This window comes from Pituophis catenifer, unplaced genomic scaffold (assembly GCF_029215685.1).
Source record: "Pituophis catenifer annectens isolate HBS135680 unplaced genomic scaffold, rPitCat1.0.hap2 SCAF_8, whole genome shotgun sequence".
Taxonomy (NCBI): Eukaryota; Metazoa; Chordata; class Lepidosauria; order Squamata; family Colubridae; genus Pituophis; species Pituophis catenifer.
The window spans coordinates 75,161,265-75,189,213 of NW_027256888.1; the positions used below are offsets into that span (position 1 = coordinate 75,161,265).

The following is a 27,949-nucleotide window of genomic DNA, read 5'->3' on the forward strand; positions in this document are numbered from 1 at the left end:
TTGCTTCCTGCAAAAACGCACGTCCCGTTCACTTCTCTTTTATGTCTTATGGGAGGGGCCTCTCATCTCCAAGCCTTACTCCCAAGTCGACCCTGTTTCCTTAATTGTTTCTGTCTCCTGGCGGCTCTGTGCATGCGTGGACTGGGAATAGGCGCACACTGTTCTTCTGCCTCGCTGATGTCAGACTCTGGAGGCAGCAAAGAACTAGCAGATGGCCTTGGCTTCCTCTCTGCCTCCGACTCAGAGCCTTCATCTGAGCCTTCCCCAGACTCCAGGACTGGCCCATGTTCCTCCCTAACTTCCTCACTGTCCGAATCTACTGCCAGCTCTGCTGGCCACTGGTGGGCCACAACTATTTCAATAGACTATAAACAATTTACAATTGTTAGGTAAGTAAATACAGTAATCAAATATTATACATGAATTCTAACAAATGTGCTTTCTGTAAGATTGCAGTTATGTTCTTCCAATGTACTGCTGATGTGTCCACAACTTCACAGTGGCTTTGTCCAGAAAACTTAAAACTACATTTGCTTAATAATTGTTGAACCTTCAACCAGCCATTCCATCTCACTTAACATTTGTTGATAAATGAGGCTGATTAACTAATCAAGATTTCTATGGACTTTAGATGAGGCTAATCAAAACTCAAGGCTTGCGGTGCTCATGGTCACCGAAATCTCTATTACGGAGCTTGTAAATATGAATCTTTGGAACTTGTAAAGTTTGCTTCAAATATGATACGATTAATATGCCCTGCCATTCTTTCCCAATTCAGATTTTAATCCCAGCCATAGCATTCTCTTCCATTCAGCATCTGACATTCAATAGTTCCGCAGAAACCACCTACAGTCCTCCATTCACCATTCTGAGAAGTGCAAAAAGGAGGTATGTGAATTCAAATTTGTGCTCTATTTCCCAGTTTTGAAGGGTAACCATTTTGCTTAATCCGAGCCTCTCTGATTAAGATGGAGGCAGACATTTAGCAATAACAATAATACTTACATACCGCTTCATCGTGCTTTACAGCCCTCTCTATGAAGTTTACAAAATCAGCATATTGCCTCCAACAATCCGGGTCCTCATTTTACCGACCTCGGAAGGATGGAAGGCTGAGTCAACCTTGAGCCTGTCAGAATCGAACTGCTGGCAGCGGCAGAGTTAGCCTGCAATGCTGCATTTTAACCACTGCGCCACCTGGGCTCCTAGCAATAGCACTTATGACTTATATACCACTTCATTGTGCTTTACAGCACTCTCTGAGTTGTTTACAGAGGCATCATATTGCTCCCAACAATCTCGGTCCTCATTTTACTGACCTCGGAAGGATGGAAGGCTGAGTCAACCTTGAGCCGGTCAAAATCGAACTGCTGGCAATCGGCAGAGTCAGCCTGCCATACTGCATTCTAATCACTGCGCCACCCCACCTCCTTCGACACTTCAGCTTTGACCAAGGAAAGTTCAATGATTTCCCAAGAACGTGTTAATTTATAAATACTTAATTTATAAATACTTTCAGTATCCCTCAACTGATCCTCCCAGCTGCCTGATTGCCAGCCTACCGGTTTCAGTTATAAAAAGAATCACATAAGAAAAAAAATTATATATGAAATGATCTTGCCTTGATTTGGAGGCAAGGGGATAGTCACGTTGTACGTGATTTCTTCACTTGGAGTTTGTGAGTTGACAAAGGATAGTTGATGGGGTTGAATAGGTGTCACACGATCTTCTAGTGCCTGAAAGATAGATATTTAGATAAGATAAATATGTACTTATACACCATCTTGACTTTTTTGACTATCTTCGCCTTATAGATGGCGCTGGTCCATTTCAATCACACTTGTATCGGAAGCACCGAGGCCCTTACAGCAGGGGTGAAATGCTCCCGGTTCAACTGAACTGGTAGCAATGGCGGCCAGTGGTTCGGAAAACCGGTAGCGATGGCGGAGCAAGGCTCCGACCACCCGCCCGGTCTTCGTTACGTCCTGGTTTTAACCAGGAAGTAACCTGTTTTTTACCCTCTGTGCATGCGCAGAAGGGTTTGCGCATGTGCAGAGGGTCCCCACGTGCGTACGCGGCTTGTGCATTTCTGAACTGGTTGGGAAGGTAAGTAGATTTCACCCCTGCCTTCCAGGTTAAAAGGGTCAGAAGGTGAGATCACTGTTGCCTGGGGGATGCCCAGTAGGGCCCACCTTTCATGTCCCTGGCAGGAGCTGGAGCGAAGGATGGGAGCTCACCCCTCCCTACAGCAGTACTCGGGTCTCGAACGTGAGTTTGCTGCTTGTCAACCCAGCATCCTAACTACACGAGCGACTATGCTCCTCAGCTGGTCCATTAAATATACAAAGCTTGTATATTCCTTTATATACAAGAAGTTTGTATAATTCTCTAATAAAAGCATATAGTGCAGCTCTGTTATCAGTGACCCCCCAATAAAGAATCATGCATTCTTGGAGAAATATAATTCTGGACTTACCGTCATGTGAAAAGAAGACCTGGTGGAGGACACAGGTGACGCCAGGTGTGGTGGTAAGATGGCAATGTTGAACAGGTGGGTCTCAAGATGGGTCTGTGGAAAGCCTGCACCAGAGACCTGCAAATATGACATTACACAAAGGAAACAGAGGCAGTGAGACTTTTATGCATCATGACAGTGCATGTTCCTAGTGCAGTTATGCAGATTATTATGCCACGGCGGCCCCGCAGGCCAGATCTAAGTACCTCATGGGCCAGATCCACACCCTGGGCCTCGAGTTTGATACCGCTGTGTTAGACCAATAAAATTATAACATCTATAACAGGAACTATTTTATTACAGAGGTGGGATGAAAATTTGATGTTCTGCTGCTCCAAATAAATACATAGATAACAAGGCAAAAATAATGTTGGCCCTGTCTTTTTTGATATAATTCTTTAAATAATTCGCTTTCTTCTGAAATGTGTGCAATTGATTAAATCAACTCCGCAATATCAGATATCTTAATATGCCGGAGGAGTTGTGACTTCAATTAGGATTAATTTGGAAGTATTTTTAGAACTGAAGCAAAAGAAAAATATTTCTCTCTCCCCCCCCCACCCCCCGAAACAAAGATTTCGTTTTAAAAGCGCTTAAAAAAAGAAAAAACACAGTGAGAAATATAGCTGGGGAAACCTTATTGTGTAGATTGCTGGCATAATGATATTATGAATTAGAATTAGATGCAAATAAATTATACAAGACAATAATTATGGGATCAATCTTTATATATATCCAATTTTGAAGCTGTAAACTATAAAAATTTCCCACAGAAATCAGAAATATTAAGAAAAAACGCTGCCTATTTATATGATCCTTTATTTTATTTAATTTTTTTAATTTGATTTATATGCCGCCCTTCTCCGGAGACTCAGGGTGGCTTACAATGCGTTAAGCAATAGCCTTCATACTTTTGTATATTTATACAAAGTCAGCTTATTGCCCCCACAAACTGGGTCCTCATTTAACCTACCTTAGAAAGGATGGAAGGCTGAGTCAACCTTGAGCCTGGTAAGATTCGAACCTGCAGTAATTGCAGGCAGCTGTGTTAATAACAGGGTGCTTTAAACCACTATACTACCAAGGCTCTGTTTATTGTACATTTGTACACAAAAAGAACAGAACTGAAAAGTAAATAAATAAAATTTCCTTCAAATTACACATTATGTCAAACAAACTTGCTAGAATCATCCCCTGTGTACATTTGACTGAGATTTTAAGGTATTTCTAAAGCTCTTTTAATCTAGCACATAAACTACTAAAACATATACATATTTTCATCCCCATTTTTCCTTCTTGGACGTTGCCAAAAATCAGAAAACTAAGATAAACCTCAGCATTACTAATTTATTACTAATTACTTGACATTACTAATTTATGACTATTACTAATTATGATTGGTTTTATAATATTGTGGTATTGGTTTTTAGAAGATTTATTTCTGATAGCATATCGGAATTCAAGAATTATCGTGCCTGTGGCGGCCCGAGAGCTCTGCCAGCAAAAACGGGCTCCTGAGCTCCGTTTTCGGCTGTGACAGCCTCCTGCAATCCTCTGCCAGTGAAAACAGAGGCAGGCCAGTCCTTCACTGTTTCCAGGGTAGCCCCATGGGCCAAATCTAAGAACCCCATGGGCCGGCTTTAGCACCCGGCCCTTGAGTTTGAAACCCCTGGTATAAACCACCCATAACCATCCTCTGGAGTATGTGGCTACAATAAATGTAATACATTACCAATAAATAAATAAACACCACCGTAGTGCCTTATCAGAATGCATCCTACAACCCACACACGTCCCACAGCAGATAAGCGGCTATGCCGATAGAAGAATTGATAGAAGATTTCAGAAGGGCTTCCCCAAGGGACGACAGAGAAATCAATAAATGGCAACACATTTACGCGATGTGAAAGAAATGTAGCACGGAATATTTCCTCCCTCAAAAAAGAAGCAAGAGATCTCAACCTATAGAGTTTCCTAGACCGTTATCAAGATTTGGTCAAGCGGACCCTTGGGGGAAAGGGAAAGGAAAAGGAAAGTAAATGACAGATCTCTAACTGAGCATGGGGAAGATTTATTTTGTGAGCGGTCGCTGGAAACGCAATTCCCAGAATATTAATTTTAAAAAAATCATCCATCTGCATTTTCTCAGCAGTCACTAGCTATTCATCTGCGGCCTAACAGATAGGTTATTGTTTTGTGATACACACAGCTTCACTCCAACTCCCTACACACACACACATACATACACACACACCAAGAACACACAAAAGTTTAACTGCATAATTATTTCCACAGTCCCAATATGGTTCTTCAGAAAAGCCCAAACTTACAACCTTCTCTTCCATCGTGCTACAAACTGAAAAATGCATACAGGACAACCACAAGTCCAAGATCTTAAGAGTAGCACAGAATTGGGATTCTTTATCTGGGAAACTGAGGAACAAAAATGTCACAAGAATATTGTAAAATATAAGGCTATATCCCGCTCCTTTTATTAATTGACTGTAGAAATTACAGGTAGTCCTCGACTTACAACAGTTCGTTTAGCGACTGTTTGAAGTTACAACGGCACTGGGGGGAAAAAAGACATAGGATCGAGTTTTTTTACAACCATTTGCAGCATGCCTGCGGTCATGTGTCCAACATTTGGGGGCTTGGTAACTGGCAATGGTTGCAAGATCCCGGGGTCATGTGATCTCCTTTTGTAACCTGTCACCGTTGTTAAGCGAATCACTGCAATTGTTATATTAGTAAACACGGCTGTTTAGTGAATCTGGCTTCCCCACTGAAGCCAGATTCACTAAACAGCCGTGTTTACTAATTTACTAATTTAACAACTGCAGTGATTCGCTTAACAATGGTGACAATCCTAAAATGGGGCAAATATGTTGCTTAACAGCAACATATTTGGGCTCAGTTGCGGTTGTAAGTTGAGGATTACCTGTACAGCTGCGCACAGCTTTTCTCCAACTCTCTACACAGACACGCATAAACAAAAGTTTAAGTATGTAATTATTTTCCCAGTCGCAAGATAGTTCTTCAGGAAAGCCCAAACTGCAACCTTCCTTTCCATCATGCTGCGAACTGAAAAAAAATGCACACCGCAACGCAGCTATTAATTTTAAAAGGATCTGGCTCAACATCTAGCTCTTCTATATTAGCTCTTTATTATCTATGCTAATTACCTCAGAAATTACCTTAATTGCCCCCTCGGTGCCAGAATGACAGGGAAAGCAAACATACAACATGCTGGAGGTACAAGCCAGATTAAACTTTCTGAGAAAAGAGGATGTTTCTGAGGAGACAAACCCAATTTTTGCACTTTTATGGGTTCCTGTCATGTTGTGCTGTTTCTGAGGGGCGACTTCTACACAGAAAAGAAATCTCAACAGTTCTGCAGATAACAGAGCAACAGAATAACAGAGTTGGAAGGGACCTTGGAGGTCTTCTAGTCCAACCCCCTGCTCAAGAAGGAAACCCTACATCACTTCAGACAAATGGTTGTCCAATCTCTTATTAAAAACCTCCAGTGATGGAACGAGCACCCACAACTTCTGGAGGCAAGTCTGAGTAATTGTTCTAACTGTCAGGAAAGTTCTCCTTAGTTCTAGGTTGCTTCTCTCCTTGATTAATTTCCACCCATTGCTTCTTGTCCTACCCTCAGGTGCTTTGGAGAATAGGTTTTTTTATTTTTTATTTTATTTATTTATTTTTAATTTGATTTATATGTTGCCCTTCTCCGGAGACTCAGGGCGGCTTACAGTGCGCTAAGCAATAGCCTTCATACTTTTGTATATTTATACAAAGTCAGCTTATTGCCCCCACAAACTGAGTCCTCAATAGGTTGACCTATTTCTTCTTTATAGCAGCCCTTCAAATATTGAAATATTGCTGTCATGTCACCCCTGGTCCTTTTCATTAAACTAAACCAGGGGTGTCAAACTCAATTTCATTGAGGGCCGGATCAGGGTTGTGTTTGACCTGGGGGGGGGAACGTGGCCAGGGTAGGCGTGGCCAGCTCAACATCACTTAATGTTCGGGGTGCCTATGGTGGCCTGAGCGCTCTGCCAGAGAAAACGGGCTCCTGAGCTCCATTTTCGGCTGCGACTGCCTCCTGCAACCCTCTGCCAGTGAAAACGGAGCTTGGGAGGGCCGGGAGGGCTCTGTTTCCACTGGCAGAGGCACCAAGGCCAGTCCTTCACTGTTTCCAGGGTGGCCTGAGGGTCAGATCCAGGGGTGAAATCCAGCAGGCTCTGACAGGTTCTGGAGAACCGGTAGCGGAAATTTTGAGCAGTTCGGAAAACCAGCAAATACCATCTCTGGCTGGCCCCAGAGTGGGGCGGGAATGGAGATTTTGCAGTATCCTTCCCCTGCCACGTCACCAAGCCACACCCACCAAGCCACACCAGGCCGACCAAGCCACGCTCATAGAACCAGTATTAAAAAAAATTGGATTTCACCACTGGTCAGATCTAAGCACCCTAGGAGAGGAAGTAGAAAAGAGAAGGAGAAGAGGAATGAGGAAATTAGAAAGAAACAGAAGAGGAGAGAGAAGGGAAGAAAAGGAATGGTTGTATTAAAATAAAGGAAGGAGATGGTAGAAGAGCAGACCTGAACAACTAAATAGCCAATGAAAGTTAAAGAATAAGATGAATGAATAATGATTAATGATGGACAAAACACTGTACATTTGAATATGTTGATAAAAAATAAAAAACTTTTTTAAAAAAAGATCTAAGCACCCTGAGGGCCACATCTGGCCCCGGGCCTTGAGTTTGACATCCCTGAAGTAGACATACCCAATTCCTGGGCTGCTGGACTGAGCTCCAAACTTCGCAATTTGGTTGCAAACGTTTCATCACCATTCAAGGAGACATCATCAGTGTGCATTGAATTATACCCAATACCCAATTCCTGCAACCGTTCTTCCTATGTTTTAGCCTCCAATCCCCTCATCATCTTTGTTGCTCTTCTCTGCGCTCTCTTTCTAGAGTCTCAACGTCTTTTTAACATCGTGGCGATCAGAACTGGATGCAGTACTCTCGGTGTGGTCTTACTAAGGCATTATAAAATAAGACCAAACTAAAGCACTTGTTACACTTAACGATGGTGTAACGTACCTGGAAGCGGAATGAGTCACTCTCCGTCTCGGCTCCAGAGTGCCTGTACCAAATGACACCCTCGTTGATGTCCTGTTGGGTGAACGTGGTTGTTGGGGTGGCTCTACCTCCACTGGCCAAAGGCTGCCATCCTAATCCAGAATCATCGGCAGGCATGGGAACCAGAAACACCACTTCACCTAGGAAAGCGCAGAGCAAAAGTCAGGAGGACACTTTGAGGAGGTGAAAGTTAGGAGTTTTCAAAATTTTGATACTTTGACGGACCACTAAAATTATGACTTTGAGATGTGAAGGATCCTAATAGCAATAGCAATAGCACTTAGACTTACAGTAGTGGCCAAAATTGTGGAAACCTTTTGGGAAAAGTGTATTTTTGAGGTTTGATGGCTAATAACACCACTTTTTTTAGAGTTTCAAGATAAACCTATTCCACTGCTGGAATGGCCTGGGAATAGCCCAGACCTTAATTGAAAAATCTATGGAGCCGACTAAACAAACTTGTTAGTCAGAAGCGACCCAGCAATAAAACCCAGTTAATAGAAGCCATCATTCAATCTTGGTTTCACATGATAACAGCTGCAGAACTAAAAGACTTGGTTCACTCTATGGGAAGAGGTTGTAAGGCCATAATTCATGCTAAAGTTTACCCAACTAAGTATTAACTGACATGGTGATAATTTTTGTATATCTCATTTTTTTCCTATGGTGATAATTTTTGTATATCTCGTTTTTCTACGTGTTTCACTTTTCTTCTTTATATTGTAACTGCTCTTCTAATAGCAAATCCTTCATAAAAGCTATTGCATTACATTCTTGATTAAATTATCTTTCCATTGATATATAATTTTATGGTACTACTCCAAAAAAAAAAAAAAAAGTGGTGTTATTAGGTAGTTTTAGAGAATACACTTTTCCCAAAATGTTTCCACAATTTTGGCCACTACTGCTTTCCAGTGCTCTCCAGCCCTCTCTAAGCAGTTTACAGAGTCAGCCTATTGCCCACCAACGATCTGGGTCCTCATTTTACCCACCTCAGAAGGATAGAAGGCTGAGTCAACCCTGAGCTTGGTGAGATTTGAACTGCCAAATTGCAGGCAGCTGGCAGGCAACAGAAGTACTGCACCCTAAGCTCTGTGGCACCGCAGCTCTAATACAGGTGGTTCTCAACTTACGATCACATTTGGGGCCAGAAATACCATTGCTAGTTGTTAAGGCAGTTGTTAAGTGAGTCTCACCTGATTTTGCTATCATTTTTGCCATGGTTGTTAAGCAAATCACTGCAGTTACTAAATGAATCATACACTTATTAAGTGAATTAGGTTTCCGCATTGTCTGGGAAGGTTGCAAATGGCAATCACGTGACCCAGGGACGTTGCAAAGATTTCTAAATTCAGTCCGGTTGCCAAGCACCCAAATCAGGATTGTGTGATCGTGGGATGCAGCCGTGGTTGTAATTGTGAAGACGGATTGTCAGTCACTTTTTTCAGTGCCATTGTAATTTTGAATGGACTTACGAATGGTCGTAAGTCGAGGATTACCTGCACATACCTCGCTGTATGACCATAACTGAGCCCAAAATTTCTGTTGCTAAGTGAGACATTTGTTAAGTGAGATTTGCCCCATTTTACAACCTTTCTTGCCACATTTGTTAAGTGAATCACTCCACTTGCCAAGTTAGTAACCCGGCTATTAAGTGAATTTGGTGTCCTCATTGACTTTGCTTGTCAGAAGGTCGCAAAACGGGATCATCTGACCCACGGACGCTGCAATCGTCATAAGTTTGAGCAGGGGTGAAATCCAGCAGGTTCTGACAGATTCTGGAGAACCGGTAGCAGGAATTTTGAGTAGTTCGGAGAACCAGCACATACCACTTCTGGCTGGCCTCAGAGTGAGGTGGGAATGGAGATTTTGCAATATCCTTCCCCCAGGAGTGGGGAGGGACTGGAGATTTTGCAATATCCTTCCCTGGAGTGGGGAGGGACTGGAGATTTTGCAATACCTTGCCCCCAGGAGTGGAGAGGGAATGGAGATTTTGCAGTATCCTTCCCCTGGGGTGAGGTGGGAATGGAGATTTTGCAATATCCTTCCCCCAGGAGTGGGGAGGGACTGGAGATTTTGCAATATCTTTCCCCCAGGAGTGGAGAGGGAATGGAGATTTTGCAGTACCCTTCCCCTAGGGTGAGGTGGGAATGGAGATTTTGCAATATCCTTCCCCCAGTAGTGGGGAGGGAATGGAGATTTTGCAGTATCCTTCCCCTGCCATGCCCACCAAGCCACACCATGCCCACCGAGCCACGCCCACAGAACCGATAGTAAAAAAAATTGGATTTCACCACTGAATTTGAGTCAATTTCCCAAGCGTTTGAATTTTGCTCATGTGACCATCAGGGTGCTGCAATGGTCATTAAGTGTGAAAAAATGATCAGAGGCCATTTTTTGCTTTATAAAACCTGAACGTTTTTAAGAGACATTTGGACCACTCTCCACAGTCATTCGGATCAAAATAGCAGTTATAATGAGCTTCAGTATTCACGTCCCTGCCTCCAGAAGTCCTCTGGGCTAAAGCAGTCGTTCCTGCTTTTAATCTGTTTTGACACCGGATTTACGGATTCTATTACCCTGACAGTCTGGATATGACTGTTTTGTCTCTATGATTTGTGCTCTTGACAAATCAGTTCCCGGAGGGGGCTTAATACCGAACGCCTGAATTATGTAGAACGCATACATCTCAATTAAATAACCTCACTGTTCTGTCCCCAACCCCACGCACACACACCAACAGACGTTCAGGAGTTAAAGACCAAACCAGCCGGCAAAATCCTTTTCCTTATGATAACGGAACTTGGCAACAACCTAGTGGCTGCCTGCCAAGAGTTTATTATTTACAAAGAGGAGAGATAACTTCTCCCCACTTCTGATACATCAAAGGAAAGCAGCTCAATAATTACAATCAAGTCCAGAGATAATCCAGTCTTAAAGCAAAAGTCCGGCAATGCAGAATGGCATGGAAGCTTTCAGCTTTGTTCGCCACAAGGTTTGACTGGCCACTACGCTCCCTTTTATATCCTGTGGGGTGTGGTCCAGTGACTCAGCCTAATCTCGGGCACGCCCTTTCTTCTGTTGCGCGCGCTTATATCTGCGACGCTGGCATGGGTCCAGCCAAGACTCATTACCCTCATCACTGTCCATCTGTGGCTGCGTGGATGTGCTTGGCCCTGGCCCTATCTCTTGCCCTTCGGCGGACACCGAAGGCATTGCCAGAGAGGAGGGTCCTGGAGAGGGAGGCCTTGCCAACTCCTCCCCTTCACTCTCGGAGTCCTCTCCTGACGATGACACATGCTCCGGTAACGGAGCCACAACACTCACACACCAAAGTTTTCTGGCAGATAACTGATAACTCTTCTTCCTCTTTATGTTTCTCTCCAACTCTCATTCATGCAGCAGCCACTAAACTGCGCTTTGAGAGTATCAAGAAACATCGAGTCTGAGCAATAAATATTGAGGGTTGGTTCCAGGGAATTACGAACCCCAACAGCAGAACCTCAAGTTATAGTCAAGACATCTTGGAAACTGATGAAGGAGCTTCAATTATTCTTAGCTTCAATTATTGATTCAATTAAAGGGTGGACCCTTTGAGAGCTGCATACAATGAAATTTCATTTTAATGTACAGGTATGTCGATTACTGTACATCAGGGGTGAAATCCACTTACCTTCACTACTGGTTCACAAATGTGAGCACGTGCACCTCCTCCACGGATGCACAGACCCTTCTGCGCATGCGCTGAGGGTCAGAAACGGGACGTGATGACGTCCGGGCGGGTAGGCAGAACCTCCCACCGCCGGTGCTACCAGTTCGCCCGAGCCAGATAGAACTGGCTGCATTTCACCACTGGTGTACATTCAAAGTGACAATAAAGTTATTGTTCTGTTCTGTTTTGTTCTGTTGTTCTGTAGTATTATTATTATTATTATTATTTATTGGTTAATCTTTAGTGAGATTCACAGCCTTTGAGGCTGGTTAATAGCTCAGCAGCTCGAGTCCTAACCAAGGACCTAGGAACTGTTAAGGTATCGTCGGAGGATGTAAGCTGTTCCGAGTAAGGTGGTTTTTTGTAGAGTCAAAATGTTCAAGTCCGGCAAATTTAGAATTTCTAAATAGCGGGGTAGCCCTTTGGGTATTGCTCCGAGGGCTCCAATTACAATCGGGACAACACACGATTTCTTTTTCCACAGTCGCTCAACTTCAATTTGTAAGTCTCGGTACTTTGTGATTTTTATGAATTACATTCATTAAGATGGAATTTCTTGGACTTGTTTGAACCTCTTTTTCCCACAATGATTCCAGATAAGTCTAGTATTGCAATAGATGTAGTCCTTACAACCATTCATTAAATGACCATTCAAAGTTCTCGAACGGTTATTCTCTTATGCAAAGGACTGAGTGGCATACAATTTTAGAGCGACAGTTCATTGTAATTCATTTATTTAATGATCTATCTCTTCATTTTTTTTTTACCTATTAAGAATATGTGTATCTATCACCAGACCTTCAAAAAATTTAATATAGAAGCATAATTCTCTTCCTTTTCATGGCATTCTTGGAACAGGCATGGGAGGTAAGATGGGTGAAATTTATTGACTAGTTCATATTTACCTACTGAGCATTTGCTATATAACGCTAGGTTTCATGTAGATAACAGGCAAAGTTGCTGGAGTTAGGTATGTCTAGTTTAATGAAAAGAAGGACTAGGGGAGACATGATAGCAGTGTCCCAATATCTCAGGGGCTGCCACAAAGAAGGGGGAGTCAAGCTATTTTCCAAAGCACCTGAGGGCAGGACAAGAAGCAATGAATGGGAACTATTGTATTTTTTAGACTATTAGAGGCACTTGACTATAAGACGCACCTAAATTTAGAAGAGAAAAACAACAAATAAAGTTTTTGGCCTCCCTTTTTTCGGGCCTTTTTTCAGCCCTTTTCCAGGTTTTTTTCGGCCTGTTTCCGTAGCTTTTTTTGGCCCATTTGGGGAGCTTTTTGCAGCCCATTTTTGTGGTTTTTTTCGGCCTGGTTTTTTGGCTTTTTTCAGACCATTTTCGAGGCTTTTTGGGGCCATTTTTGAGGCTTTTTGGGGGGCCTGTTTTTTAGGCTTTTTGGCCTTTTTAAAGACTTTTTTGGCCCATTTTTGAGGTTTTTTTCGGCCTGAAAAAAGCCTAAAAAATGACCCAGAAAAAGCCTCAAAATGGGCCAAAAAAGCCCCCCAAAACGGGCCAAGAAAAGCCTTAAAAGTGGGCCAAAAAAGGTCTGAAAAAGGCCGAAAGAAGGCCCAAAAACAGAACATGTGGAGGCCAAAAAATGGCTGGCAGGTGGGCAGGGCTTTGGCAATATTCGGTCTATAAGACACACAGACAATTTTGCCCCCTTTTGGGAGACAAAAAAGTGTGTCTTATAGTCTGAAAAATACGGTAATCAAGGAGAGAAGCAACCTAGAACTAAGGAGAAATTCCCTGACAATTAGAACAATTCATCAGTTGAACAACTTTACTCCAACTTTGGAAGTTTTCAAGAAGAGATTGGACAACCATTTGTCTGAAATAGTATAGTTTTTCCTGCCTGAGCAGGAGTTGGACTAGAAGACCTCCAAGTTCCCTTCCAACTCTCTTATTCATTGATTCAATGAATCAACACTGATCATAAATAATAACCCAATCATAAATAATAACCCAAGCAAGCTCACTAACGGGCCTGGCTATTAAAAAGAACTTGCTGAGGGACGCCTGGCATAGCAATTCAGAGTTGTCCTATCTCTTGTTTGTGTTTTTGGAACGTGTGAAAAAAGTAACTAGGGACAAGAAGTTACTTTTCCACAGAAATTCTTGTAGAAAATATGAAACAGAAGTAAGGAACTTCTCCTCTGCCCAGGCCACACAGCTGATGTTGTAGTTGTCAGGGTTCCAAATAATACACCCACAACAAACAGAACTCAGAGGCAAGCAGTTTCCTCAAAGAACAGTTTTATTGGATATACCATATTGGCACAGACTGGTGAAAACCGACTCTAAAGCTTCCCGTGGTTTTCACCTAATTAAAAGTAAAGTTTTTCCCCCCCTTTCCCAAACAATCAGTCACATGGTCCAATCAAAGTGCTTTCCGGTTGCTTGGAAACTTCACTCCTCCTCTTTTCAGCCACCTGTGGGAATGTCCTTGGTTCTCAGGGGAAACTATTTTGTTTTGGCTACAAAACTCCAGCTATCTCTATTCCCCTCTCCCTATCCCTCAGGACCACTGTGGCAGCGCTGAAGCCTCCAAGATGGCCTCAGCCAGGCCAGCTTCAGAGTTGACAGTCGTAGTATCTGTACTTAAATCACAATCCCCTTTTACACACTGCAGCAACCGTACAGCTCAGCTTTTCACAGTCTTGCTAGCTTTTTTATAAGCCTAGAATGGATCTCCTGGGAATGGCCCAGTCATTCAGTCTTCATTCTCTTCCTTGATCGAGGCTGTTAAAACAGTCTGGGGCCTGATCTTAGCATTAAGTGGGATCCTGGATGCAATTGTTTCCCTTCTGGCAATGCTTTATGAGAATCTGCCGGTGCTATTTCCAGTGATCTGCTCAACTTCTGTGCTTTAAAGCTGATTTGAGACTGACAATCTGTAAGCTGCTTCGAAGCAATCTTTGGTTTATGTGGATCATTCCATCATCTGCCTTACAGAAGAGCAAGAGGCAATTCTTTCTCTCTATGGGAAGGATTCCGGTGCACAGAGAACTACAGCCACCCATGCATCTATTTTTAAGATTACCTATTAATATCAGACCAACAATCAGTGGTGGGTTTCAAAAATTTTTACTACCGGTTCTGTGGGTATGGCTTGGTGGGTGTGGTATGGCCTGGTGGGCATGGCAGGGGAAGGATACTGTAAAATCTCCATTCCCTCCCCAATCCAGGGGAAGGTTACTGCAAAATCCCCATTTCCTCCTGATCAGCTGGGACTTGGGAGGCAGAGAATAGATGGGGGCGGGGCCAGTCAGAATTTTTGCTAGCGGTTCTCCGAACTACTCAAAATTTCCGCTACCGGTTCTCCAGAACTGGTCAGAACCTGCTGAAACCCACAACAATCAAGAAATAAACAACACCCCAATCAAGGAACTGTCAAACAAGTTAACAGTAAACAGTCCAATCAAAGACCCACACCAATAGGACAAGCCTCTAGAACAGGGGTGTCAAACTCGCGGCCCGTGGGCCAGATGCGTCAGGTGCTGGCTCCGCCCCTGCCCAGTTTAGCGAAGGGAGGAAAAGTCCTGATACGTCACATGACCTCGCCATGACGACGCAACTTTGACACTCCTGCTCTCGTACAAGGGTGTCAAACTCAAGGTCCAGGGGACAGATCCGGCCCGTGGGGGCTGTGGGGATGCCCTAGAAACAGCGAAGGACCAGCCCACAGTGCCTTTGCCAGTAAAAATGGAGCTCGGGAGGGCCGCCCGCAGCTCTCCTGAGCTCCGTTTTCGCTGGCAGAGGGTTGCAGGAGGCCGTCACAGCCAAAAACGGAGCTCAGGAGCCCGTTTTCACTGGCAGAGTGCTCGGGCCATCATAGGCACCCCCGACAGAAGTGATGTCGAGCTGGCCACGCCCACCCAGGCCCCCAGAGGTAAAACACAACCCTGATGTAGCCCTTAATGAAATTGAGTTTGACACCCCTGCTCTAGAATATAAATAGAGAACAAAACCCACTCCCTACTACCACTGATGATGTTACCTAGTTTGGTAATGAAATGTCGGCAAGAAAACAACCAAGCTCAGAGAGCACCAAGGATGCCTCAGAATACTATTATATGAGTGTGCACGGTCTGAGGCGGGCTTAAAAAATTGTACCATGCATTGTAGGGCATTTCCAGGGTTGCAAAAATGAGCAGGATATCCTCATGTTTCCCTCCTTTTTATTTATGTTTTATTCTACTTTATTTTTTAAATTTATTTTAATGGGGTTTAGTCATAACAAAATTTTCCTCAAATAAACTGCAGTTCTTTTTGTCATCAGTAGGGGGAGCAAGAGCACTAAAGTAGTGTTATAATTAGTGTTATAGCTCCCTCTATATGGTTTGGTCCTGCAATCCAACAAGACAGACACAGACTTCAGAGGATAATTAGAACTGCAGAAAAAACCACGGCTACCAACCTGCCTTCCATTGAGGACCTGTATACTGCACGAGTCAAAAAGAGGGCTGTGAAAATATTTACAGACCCCTCACATCCTGGACATAAACTATTTCAACTCCTACCCTCAAAACTATAGAGCATTGCACACCAGAACAACTAGGCACAAGAACAGATTTTTCCCGAACGCCATCACTCTGCTAAACAAATAATTCCCTCAACACTGTCAAACTATTTACAAATCTGCACTACTATTAATCTTCTTATCGTTCCCATCACCCATCTCCTCCCACTTATGACTGTATGACTGTAACTTCGTTGCTTGGATCCTTACGATTTATATTGATATTGTTTCCTGATTGCTTATTTGTACCCTATGACTATCATTAAGTGTTGTACCTTATGATTTTTGATGAATGTATCTTTTCTTTTTATGTACACTGAGAGCATATGCACCAAAGACAAATTCCTTGTGTGTCCAATCACACTTGGCCAATAAAAAAATTCTATTCTATTCTATTCTATTCTATTCTATTCTATTCTATTCTATTCTATTCTATTCTATTCTATTCTAATCCTATTTTCTATTCTAGTCCTATTTTCTATTCTCTATTCTCTATTCTCTATTCTCTATTCTCTATTTTCTATTTTCTATTTTCTATTCTATTCTATTCTATTCTATTCTATTCTATTCTATTCTATAGTGATAAAGAAAAGCACCGCTTTTTAAAAAAAACAAAACAAGAAAAGGTTAAGAAATAAGTCACCAGACCAAGAGGTTGAGAATTTAAGACATTTTTTGGTTCCTTTAGCTCACCTTCCTAAACAAGCAAGTAAACAAACAAGATCCAGAAATGTCTCACCCATCTAAAAGATTCTGGGGCGTACAGAAAAGGAAGTTAAGCGCCATAATCTGTAGTTTTTCACACCCTTGCTTTACTGAGTTTGTGTAGGTCCAAGGATATTCTCATTAATAAAAATCATCGAGGAGGGTTACGCTGTGCTTTCTTGCATGCCAACTTCAATTTTCCTTTAATTGGATTCCTTTAATTAAAGGACTCTTTTAGATAAAATAAGATAGCTTGCCAAAAAGGTATCCATTGACAACCATCAGCCTAGTCTTAGCATCTAAAAAAAGGCAAATTAAACAACCCTAGGAGATGTCACATTTCTAGGATTCCCTCCAGGTACATGTTTGATTCCTTTAAATGTGGTTAATTTTGGTTCTCCCACAGAGACTTTCTGTCTCTAACTGCTGGGGATGATGAAGGTTGTGTGGCCACTATATAAACAATACTGGTTAGGAAAGGTTACCCTGTTCAGTCGTGACATTTCCAGACTGATCTTGGGCAAATCTTACTTTACAAAATTCTTAAAAAGACTATGATGTCCATATATGTATATATATGAATGGGTGTGTAGCAGAGGTGGGTTGCCTTCGGTTCGGACTGGTTCACAAGAACCGGTAGTAAAACCAGTGGGAGGCCCCACCCCGGCCTGGATGTCGTCATCAATGATCTGTGCATGCGTAGAAGCAAGGCGTGTGCGCGAGCGAAGCGAGCGCACCCATGCGATCCCGTTGTAAACCGGTAGTAAAGGTAAGTAGAACCCACCCCTGGTGTATTGGTATTAATTAGTAACACAGCTGTCAATTGAATCTGGTTTCTCCTTTGACATGACATGAGATGAGATATAAGATGAGATATGAGATATATTTGAGATGAGATGAGATATAAGATGAGATGAGATGAGATGAGATGAGATGAGATGAGATGAGATGAGATGAGATGAGATGAGATGAGATGAGGTAAAGTAAGGTATGTTCTAGTCGGGAGAATGAAGTAGGAACTGAGGCGAGACGGCGTTAAAAGGAAACCCTTCTATCTTGGGAACAATAGCTAACAGGCAACTAGAACAAACTAGAATGGCAACATCAACAACTTTCAGTCACAGCTGCTATTTATATAGCAGCTGTCAAAAGGAGCAGCCAATAGCGCCTGCTTATTTCTCCCGCCGGCTGAGCTGTCAAGTCTCAGCCAATGGGAGGCGCTTCCATGTTGCCGGGTAGTGGCACGTCTGCGTCTGCAACAAGGTAAGATAGCCTTTAATGTCATGTTTTACTGTGAGCACACTGGCACAGATTAAAAATGAAATTCCGTTGCCTGCTCTCAAAAAGAAAATATATATCTACCCATACACAAAGATAACAGACATACAAAAGACACATGCTATATATATACAGTACACATGCTATATACATATACTTGCATACATACATCTTCTGCCAACCTAGCAGTTCGAAAGTACGTAAAAAATGCAAGTAAAAAAATAGGGACCACCTTTGGTAAGAAGGTAACAGCGTTCCATGCGCCTTTGGCGTTTAGTCATGCCGGCCACATGACCACGGAGACGTCTTCGGATAGCGCTGGCTTTTCGGCTTTGAAATGGAGATGAGCATACATACATACATGTACCTGTGTGTGTACATACATACATACATATATATATGCAAGTTTTGGTGTATTCGGGTCTTTTCCCGTGTAAGATTGAGAGTATCTTGGCAACGTTTCGACGAGGTCTCACTCGTCATCTTCAGGCTGGTGTCTTCGGCTTCGTGCTTGTGCTTGTGCGAGGAAAAAGCATGAAGCCGAAGACACCAGCCTGAAGATGACAAGTGAGACCTCGTCGAAACGTTGCCAAGATACTCTCAATCTTACACGGGAAAAGACCCGAATACACCAAAACTTGCATACTTCCCATATTGGGTGCTTCAACAGAAAAACACTTAATCTCTCCCCTGGTCATCTGATAAAGGGAGGAGAACTTGTGTCTCAGAGGTTAATACAACTGCCTAATATGCAGGCAGCCCAAGTTCGAATCCGAGTAAGGAAATGGCTAGCTGATGAGAGCTAAATAGCTTGAAATAGATCTATACTAGTCTCCCTTTATTTCTTTATCAGCAAATATAAATTTGATACACACACACACACACACACACACACACACACATGCTAATGCACGCCCCTTACAGACCTCTTAGGAATGGGGTGAGGTCACCAGTAGACAGGTTAAGGTTAAAGTTTTGGAGGTTTGGGGAAGAAACCACAGAGTCAGGTAATGCATTCCAGGCATTGACCACTCTGTTGCTGAAGTCATATTTTCTGCAATCAAGTTTGGAACGGTTTACCTTGAGTTTGTATCTATTATTTGCTTGGGTATTGTTGTGGTTGAAGCTGAAGTAGTCACTGACAGGAAGGACATTGTGGCAGACAATTTTATGAGTTACGCTTAGGTCAGACCGAATTCTGGGAGTTAAAAGTCCCCAGATCTCAAAGTTGCCAAGATTGAGAAATGACTGCTATAGGTCATTAAAATCAGAATTCACTCAGAAAATATTTAGAGTATGAAGTATCACCAAACCTTTTATTGATTCTGTTATATTTTTTTTGATGCGTTAACTGGTGATGGCTCATCTTTATTTTGTTTTATTTGCATATTAAGGAATGTTTTATTGTGCTGCTTTGCACCGTGAGTTTGATTTTTATTTATTACATCCGCAAACTCTTTATTGGATGGTTTACGGAGGTATCAAAAAATGCTAAAAGTCTCCTCTATTGCAGTGGCTATAAATAGGGCCAATCAATAAAGAAGTTGGGGCATTTTACTTTAGCACCCAACATCTACCACTCTCAACTCAAATGAGGTAGGCAAAGATACAAAAAAGAAAAAACTATTGATGGACTTAATTGTCCTTGTCTAAAGACTTCAAAATATCTTCTGGGTATTGAGCGAGCCTGAAAATGAGAGAAATGGATACGGAAGATTACCCAGAAACATTTCGGCTTTCTGTGCTTCCCTAATGTTGATTTAATTTTAGGTCTAGAGAGACCGTATTATACAAATATCAATTTCTGGTAATTTCTAAGATGAGGGGAGTGAGGTAACTTATTTTCTTCCATCCTGAAGGAATAATTTCTGGTTTTTGTCATCAGTTTGGTGCTGAATAGATCTTTGAGAAGATACCACCAGAGAAATTATACCTTCAGAAAGAAGAAAAGGTACAAGTAATCCCTGCAGATTTTACTATATGGGGTAGTACTCATCTCCGTTTCAGGGCCATTAAGCTGTCCAAAGACATTTCTGTGGTCATGTGGCCAGCATGATGTAATGGAGGGCTTTTACCGTCCCATCCTGAAGTGGTACCTATTTATCGACTTGCATTTGCGGGCTTTCAAACTGCTAGGTTGGCAGGAACTGAGTCGAGGAAGGGAGCTCACCCCATCACACGGAGCTCGGGTCTCTAACCCGAGCTTCTGACTTTAAGCCCAATATCTTAACCACTGAGCCACCAAGCTCCCCCTGCAAGTAATGACAACTCTCTGAATATAAAATACAGGTATTCCTTTACTGATAATCATTCGATAACTTACAGTGGCACTGAAAAAAAATGACTTACAACCAGTCTTTCCACTTACAACCGCTGCAACCTACTCAGAGTCACATGAACAAAATTTGGGTGCTTGGCAATTGGCAGGTATTTACGACAATCACAGCACCCTGGGTGTCATGTGATCATCGTTTGGGACCTTCCCAGCGAGTTTCAAACAAGCAAAATCAACAGGGAAAGCCAGATTCGCTGAACAACTTAAATGATTCACTTAACAACTGCAGTGATCTGTAGTAAAAAAAAAATAGGTTGTAAAATGAGGCACAGCTCACTTATCTTGTTTCGGCATGGAAATTTCTGGTTGCAACTATGGTCTTAAGTCAAGGATAACCTGCATCATGTCATCTACATCAGGGGTGTCAAACTCAAGGCCCAGGGGCTGGATCCGGCCCACGGGGTGCTTAGATCTGGCCCACAGGGCTACCCTGGAAACGGCGAAGGACCAGCCCGCAGCTCGGGACTCCATTTTCGCTGGTAGAGCGCTCGGGCCACCAAAGGTGCCCCTGACACGAGTGACGTCGAACTGGCCACACCCACCCCAGCCACACCCATCCTAGCCCCCCCAAGGCCAAACACAATCTTGATGCGGCCCTCAATGAAATCGAGTTTGACACCCCTGGTCTGCATTAATCTCTCTAACGCAAATTAATAAGCAGAGCGACCGCCGTCATCACCCCCTCTTGACAATACAAAAGATGTTTTCAATAACACCCTTTTTAAAGCACCCTTCTCTGCACACTCTGCATTCAAAAAGTATTTTATCAGCTACAAACAAATATGCATCAAACACCGAAGTGCTTAGCCTGTATGGAATACCATTACGTCTAATGCTTGTTTTTCTAGGCCGTTTCCTTGGAACTGCAAAGTCTGGTCACGTAAGGTTCGTTTGTTTTTCTTAAATCTGGAAGAGTTCTTTGCGACTTAAATGAAAAACGTGCAGAAGAAATGTTCCTTTCCAAGGCACATAGCGATACAAGGGCACACATACGTTTCTATATAGGGAGGGACTTTCTATCATTATAATTATAGGCAATATAGTCTTTCCAGATTACCTTTCTATAAACTGCTATGGACTCTCAGCAGCTCACAGAATGGTGACCTATTCTCAAATCCAGCTTCAGGCCGTCATTAAGCTGGGCTTCTGAAAAGCTTTCAAAATCCTCTAACAAATTTTAAGGAAATTTGGATTGGACGATTTCTCTGATTCTATGAAACCTTCCCCCAGAGTTTCATGTAATTTCAACCCTAATGACGTTCAGAAAAATCTTGGGAAACTTGTTGGTTCTGCCAGTGCTTGGGACAGGATGGTTGCAGAGTTCCCATTGTTTTTTTTTTTTTTAATTGTTAGTATGCTGTCTTCTACTAGTTGTCCCTCTATTCTTTCTTTCAGCTATAAATTGTCCAGACGAGACAATTATTAAGGAGCTGGGCAACCTTGAAACTGAATTAAATAAATACATGTAAATCAGCAGTGGGTTTCTAATATTCTTACCACCAGTTTGCCACGTGCACGCTCGCTGCGTGCGCCTTCCGCGCATGTGCCCGCCTTCCGCGCATGCTCTTTGCTCGCTTGCGCGCCTTCCGCACATTCACCCATCCTAGAAAACGTGCCGAAATAGGATGAAATAGAGCCAGGGCAGGTGGGCGCCCCCCCGCAATCTCCGCTACCGGTTCGCACGAACTGGCACGAACCGGCTGAATACCGCCTCTGATGTAATTTCCTTCTTGAAGCTCAATAAAAACAGGAAGAGCAATGGGAGGATTTTTCTCCTCAATCGCAGCATCAAAAGGCAAATCTTGAACTGGCCATGGAAAACTTTGCCGTACGGCCTTAGGCAAACTGTGTCCATAACTTCTTTCTGAACCCATGAACTCCAAATTCCATCATTCCTTTCCAAAAATTATACGATTGAAACACTGCAATTGGTGAGATTTTGACATTTTACACAAGGTCTCAAGATGATGCCACCAGAATTGAGTTTGAACAACCTAGTCAGAGTTTAGAATCTGGGAGTTGGGTATCTGTAAATTAGGCTGACAGCGTCTGATCACATAAGAGGCAATGAGATAGAAAAGTTATGGCATATAGCAGGGGTGTCAAACACAAGGCCCACGGGCCGAATCCGGCCTGTGAGGTGCTTAGATCTAGTCTGTGGGACCTCCCTGGGTCCGTTTTCACTGGCAGAGGGCTAGCAAAACAAGCTAAAAAGGAAACAAAAGGAGAAATGTTTCCCCTTTTGCATATGAGCATGCAAGAAGAGACAGGAAAGGAGAAAGGGAAAGAGGGAAGATAAAGAAAAAGAAGGGAAGATTGGAATAGAGCAAGGAAGGAAAAATAAGGAAAGAGGGGAAGGAAGAAGAAAGGAGAATGAAGAGGGAAGGGAAGGGAAGGGAAGGGAAGGGAAGGGAAGGGAAGGGAAGGGAAGGGAAGGGAAGGGAAGGGAAGGAGGAAGGAAAGAAGGAAGGAAGGAAGGAAGGAAGGAAGGAAGGAAGGAAGGAAGGAAGGAAGGAAGGAAGGAAGGAAGGAAGGATATAATGAGAGTGAGGGAGGGTCTGAGGGAAGTCCTCCCTTAGCACTTGGCCACCACAGGTGCCCCCAACACAAATGACATTGAGGTGGCCATGCCCACCCCAGCCACATCCACCACGGCCCCCCGAGGTCAAACACAACCCTGATGTGGCCCTCAATGAAATCGAGTTTGACACTCCTGGCATATAGCATCTTTCTCTTATGCAAAGGCTTGAGTGGCATACAATTTTAGAGGGATGGTTCAATGTAACTCATTACTTTAATTATCTATCTCTTTTTTTTTTTAACCTATTAAGGGTATATGTATATATCCAGAGGTGGGATTCACTTACCTTCCCTAACAGTTCGCAAATGTGACCATGCAGCTTCCACGCATGCTCTTTGCTCGTGCGCGGGCCTTCCACACATGCGCATGGCCTCCAAAAAGGTGGCTAAATAGGACGGCATTACTTCCGCGTGAGTGGGCAGGGCCTACCGGTTCGCCCGAACTGGACAAAACCAGCTGAATCCCACCACTGTATATATTGCCAAACCTTCAGTTTATTATTATTTATTGGCATTCTTCAGTCTCAAGAGACTATAGTGTCGTGCTCTGGAAAGAGGTCCTAAAACAGCATCTGGTGTGACTAAACAGGCCAATTCGAGAGAGAGAATCCCTTCCACATTGAGGGCAGATACATCCTGTCCCCTGCCCAGCCCCCGGATTTCACTGGTTCCGGGACTGCCTCTTTGCCTCGGTCTGCCGAACAAGTGTCTCTTCGAATTGGAGGAGGCCATGCTGCGTCTTTAGCCTCCAAGCTGAACGATCGGAGGTCAAGGTTTCCCAGTTGTTAATGTCTATTCCCAGGGCCTTTAGGTCCCTCTTACAGATATCCTTATATCGCAGCTGTGGTCTCCCTCTGAGGCGCTTTCCCTGCACTAATTCTCCGTACAGGAGAATTCTTCAAACCTTCAAAGGATTTAATATAGGAGCAAAGTTCTCTTCTTCCTCGTGGGTTTTTTTTTTTTTAAACAAGCATGGGACAGTTGCAGTGTCCTGGGGTCATGTGATCACCTTTTGAGATCTTCTGACGAGCAAAGTCAAAGGGGAAGCCAGACTCACTTAACAACTCAAGAGGTTCCACGCAGTGGTGGGATTCAATTTTTTTTACTACCGGTTCTGCGGGCGTGGCATGGCTTGGTGGGCGTGGCAGGGGAAGGATACTGTAAAATCTCCATTCCCTCCCGACTCCAGGGGAAGGTTACTGCAAAATCCCCATTTTTTCCCGATCAGCTGGGACTCGGGAGGCAGAGAATAGATGGGGGCGGGGCCAGTCAGAGGCGGTATTTACCAGTTCTCCGAACTACTCAAAATTTCTGCTACCGGTTCTCCAGAACTGGTCAGAACCTGCTGAATACAACCTCTGGTTCCATACCTCCCAACTTACCATACTGCGGCTTGTCCCTGATTGTATAGATGATCGCAGAATCACTGGCCCCAAACATCTCGGCTTGCAGATTTCTTTTGGTGATTTGCAACATGCCTCCCTCGGGGACCCAGACGGTAGAGCTGATAACCAGGCGGGGAATGCCGTTGCTCTGCAAAGATCGAAAATGCATAAAGTCATTAAATTGAAGCGATGAATGGGAGGCGAGGTTGGAAGATAAGAATAGCCCGAGTCTTTTGAGTATTTGTGGAACAGATCTTAAGGTGACATCTTGAAACAAGGCACAGGCTGAATTTCCAAAGGGATGGCAATTTATACCATCACCCAGAGACCAATTGAATGCTCTAGCAGTGGCATTGGTTTCTACGAACTTGTCAGGTGCAAGAAATCAGAAGGCAGGATAGAGTTCACAAGCACTATAATTTTATTTTACGTTACGCTCTGTGGGAACTCTCCCTCCCGCCCCCCCGCCTCCAAGAATGAAATATTTTAGGGAATATTAAAAGAGACAGAATCTTATATTTCCCCAAAGGAGAACAAAGGCAGAAAGCAGCCCCAACAGCCTCCAGCAGATGCCTGAAGTCTTTAGAGACGGATATTTTGTGCCCATTAAGAAATCCGGGCCAATTATATTCATGAACAAAACATCTTCAGCTCCAGATGATGGGATTAAGAAGGACAAGAGACGGCCTTTAGGACATAATACAACCATGATGGCGAACCTATGTCACGCATGGTGTGTGTGTGTTTGTGTGCGCATTGCATTATGGGTAAGCTCATGCGCGCACTTTCAGCACTCGGTGATGAAATGGTTAGCCATCACTGTAATAGGATTAACCCACCACCAATCAAATAATAAAAGCACACAAAGCAAACCTCAAAATTACAAAATACTGTAAAGCAGGGGTGTCAAACCCGATTTCATTGAGGGCCACATCAGAGTTGTGTTTGACCTTCGGGAGCACTTGTGTCGGGGGCACCTGTGGTGGCGCGAGCACTCTGCCAGTGAAAACGGTGCTCCATTTTCACTGGCAGAGGCACCATGGGCTGGTCTTTTGCTGTTTCCAGAGCGGCGCCGTAAGCCAGATCTAAGCACCCTGAGGGTCGGATCTGGCCCATAGGCCTTGAGTTTAGACACCCCTGCTGTAAACTGTATAAAAATCCTTGCACTCATCAACCTAATTTGTCAGCTGACCCAGAACTGCATGCTGTTGTTGGTTCCGCTCATCAATAAACCTTCTTTCCAATCGGCCTCCCATTTTATTTTCAGCGTCTTTCTCTCGGTTTGGAACTGGACCTGATTTTTGTTACTACAACCCATTCCCCACGGAATGGGACAACTTGCCACAACCAACTGCGGCCAACTCACCACGGCCAACTCGCCACAGGACAATTCGCCATGCCCAACTCGCCAGGGGACAACTTGCTGCAGGGCTATTTAATTTAATTAAATTCAATTTAATTATTTTAAAAAAAAATTAAAAAATTAAAAATTAAAAAAATTATTTTAATTTTTGCAATTCACATTTCATTCTGTCCCTCTTTTTGCATTCTTTCTTTCCACTATTTCTTTGATATTAGTATAAATCTTGTCTTGCAATGAGTTGTCCTCCAGCAAGTTGGCTTGGAGAGGTGCCCCGCAGTGAATTGGCCATGGCATGTTGGCCGTGGAGAGTTGGCTGTGGCGAATTGTCATAGATCCCATTCCCAAAGCACCTGTCAGCACTCCAAACTACATTCGTTCCAGTGCTGACATAAGGAGGAGAAGAGGGGGCAGCTGGCAAGAGGACGCTTGACTTTTCACCTACTTATTTTCCCTGAAGATAATATCCCCTAGGAGATGGGATGGGAGGGGGGACATTCCTGGGAGCTGAAGTAGTAGATATGGGGTGAGTGATTTGGAAGATGGCCAATGAGACGCAGAGAATTGGGGAACGGAAAGGGAAGGTTTGGGGTCAGGAAGTCAGTGTTGGCTACAACAAAGTCAGGGGACAGATTGTCGTGCTTAATAAATGAAAGATTTCATCAAAGACCATTTGTTTGGAAATGCAATTTATTTGAGACGACACAAAAACCTGACAGCACCATTATTCTTCAAAGATCTAACTCAAATGAATGCAGGAGGAGATGCCCACCTTCTCTGTCACCTTCTATTGCTGGTCAGCTCTTGATCTTCTGAGGATCCAGTTCAAGTAATAAAAAGGCCACTTTGGGTCTCTTAGAGTCCAGCAATCTTTGAAAATATCCCAAAGATGTTTTTTTCAAAAGACAACTGGACTTTCTTTTCTTTTTTTTCTTTTCTTTTCTTTTCTTTTTTTTTTTTTTTTGCTTGAAGACGTTTTGCTTCTCATCCAGAAACTTCTTCAGTTCTCCAGAAGGGAAAAACAAAAAAAGTCCAATTGCCTTTTGAAAAAGCACCTTTGGGACAACCATGACCTGGATGACTGAGACTCTCCAGATACTTTGAAAATATCTATATTCCATCATTTCGTTGTCAAAGATGGAGAGCTAGTGGTTCAGAGTTGAACTCTGTACTTCTGTGACTTATTCAATCAAATTAAGCAAACTGGCTTAGCTGTGGACTCAGTTAAGTTGTCCACGAGATTTTCCAACAGCTCATTGTGAAAGGTAACCAGAGCAAAGAGGCTATTTTAAGTTACAACTCAGTGGAAATCTGCAAAAAACACAGATGCAGATTAAATCCATTAAACCTCTGTCCTTGATCATTATTATTATAATTAATTTTGCTGTGCTTCTAATTGCTAAGGAATCTTAACGAGCTCATCGGGAACATTTCTGGATGCTCTTTAAGGCTTGGGATGGTAGGTCAATGAGCTCATTAAAGTAGATTGTTTTACTCAGTAGAAAATAGGGAATCTATTCAGAAATCCATCGTGCTTAAAAGCAACCTTGTACAATAGAGTTACCTTATTGTATTAAGGGAGAAATCAGAGAGAGTTGAAATATTTTGAACAATCAAGGAAACTTTTGTAGGAGAAGACCAGGCAGATCCGGGGTGATGGTGGGATTAAATGTGTCATCAGTTTAGAGTCTTTACATTGCCACAAACAATTCAAGTCCAGCCCACCTTAAATTCCATTGACTTATCTGGTGCCAATTCAGATTTGAATGTTAGTTGACTAACATTCAAATCTAATTCATAGTTAGTTGACTATATATAGATCCTTATATATAGGGTTGAGCAATAAATCCTTCTGAATTGCAACGTAATGCTGGACATTAATCTCGTTTAACCCTACCTCCTAGCTCTTCCTGCTCTTTTTTTTTACATATTCCTAAATATATGAATTTTTTAAAAAGGGGAATGCCTTAGACTTCACAATGTTTTTCTTCTAGACTTATCTACAGCTCATTGTTTGAAAAGGTCACAGTCTATGTTTTTTCAGTACCTGTCTGTAATCAAATATATATCCTGTTATTCCTTTTACAATATATTTTTGGGGTGTTTGGAAACAAAATTGCTAGAGGGGTTCCATTTCAAGGTTAAGCTGAGCTACTTCCCCAGTTCTTAGGAGCTAAAATTCCCCTAAAACAGGGGTGAAATGCTCCCGGTTCAGATCGGCTCGGGCGAGTAGGTAGCAATGGCAGCGGGCAGTTCGGTGAACCAGTAGCAAAAATCCCTGGCCCCGCCTCTCATGCCCAGCTGAGCCGCGTGATCATCAGAGGCTTTTTTCCTTTTAAATGGCTCTGACGATCCAAGCTCTGACGATCCCAGCTGAGTTGCCTGATTGGCA

General features: G+C 43.1%; 1 protein-coding gene across 1 annotated transcript in view; it reads right to left on the reverse strand.

The window, feature by feature from the left end:
- Positions 1-27,949, reverse strand: part of FRAS1 (Fraser extracellular matrix complex subunit 1) — a 294,939-nt gene that overhangs the window by 124,437 nt on the left and 142,553 nt on the right. Inside the window, exons 28-31 of the mRNA XM_070949170.1 lie at positions 24,195-24,345; positions 7,636-7,814; positions 2,477-2,593; positions 1,622-1,736 (exon numbers count right to left, since the gene is read on the reverse strand). Coding sequence (XP_070805271.1) covers positions 1,622-1,736; positions 2,477-2,593; positions 7,636-7,814; positions 24,195-24,345 — 562 coding nt within the window. The remainder of the gene's footprint in view (positions 1-1,621; positions 1,737-2,476; positions 2,594-7,635; positions 7,815-24,194; positions 24,346-27,949) is intronic.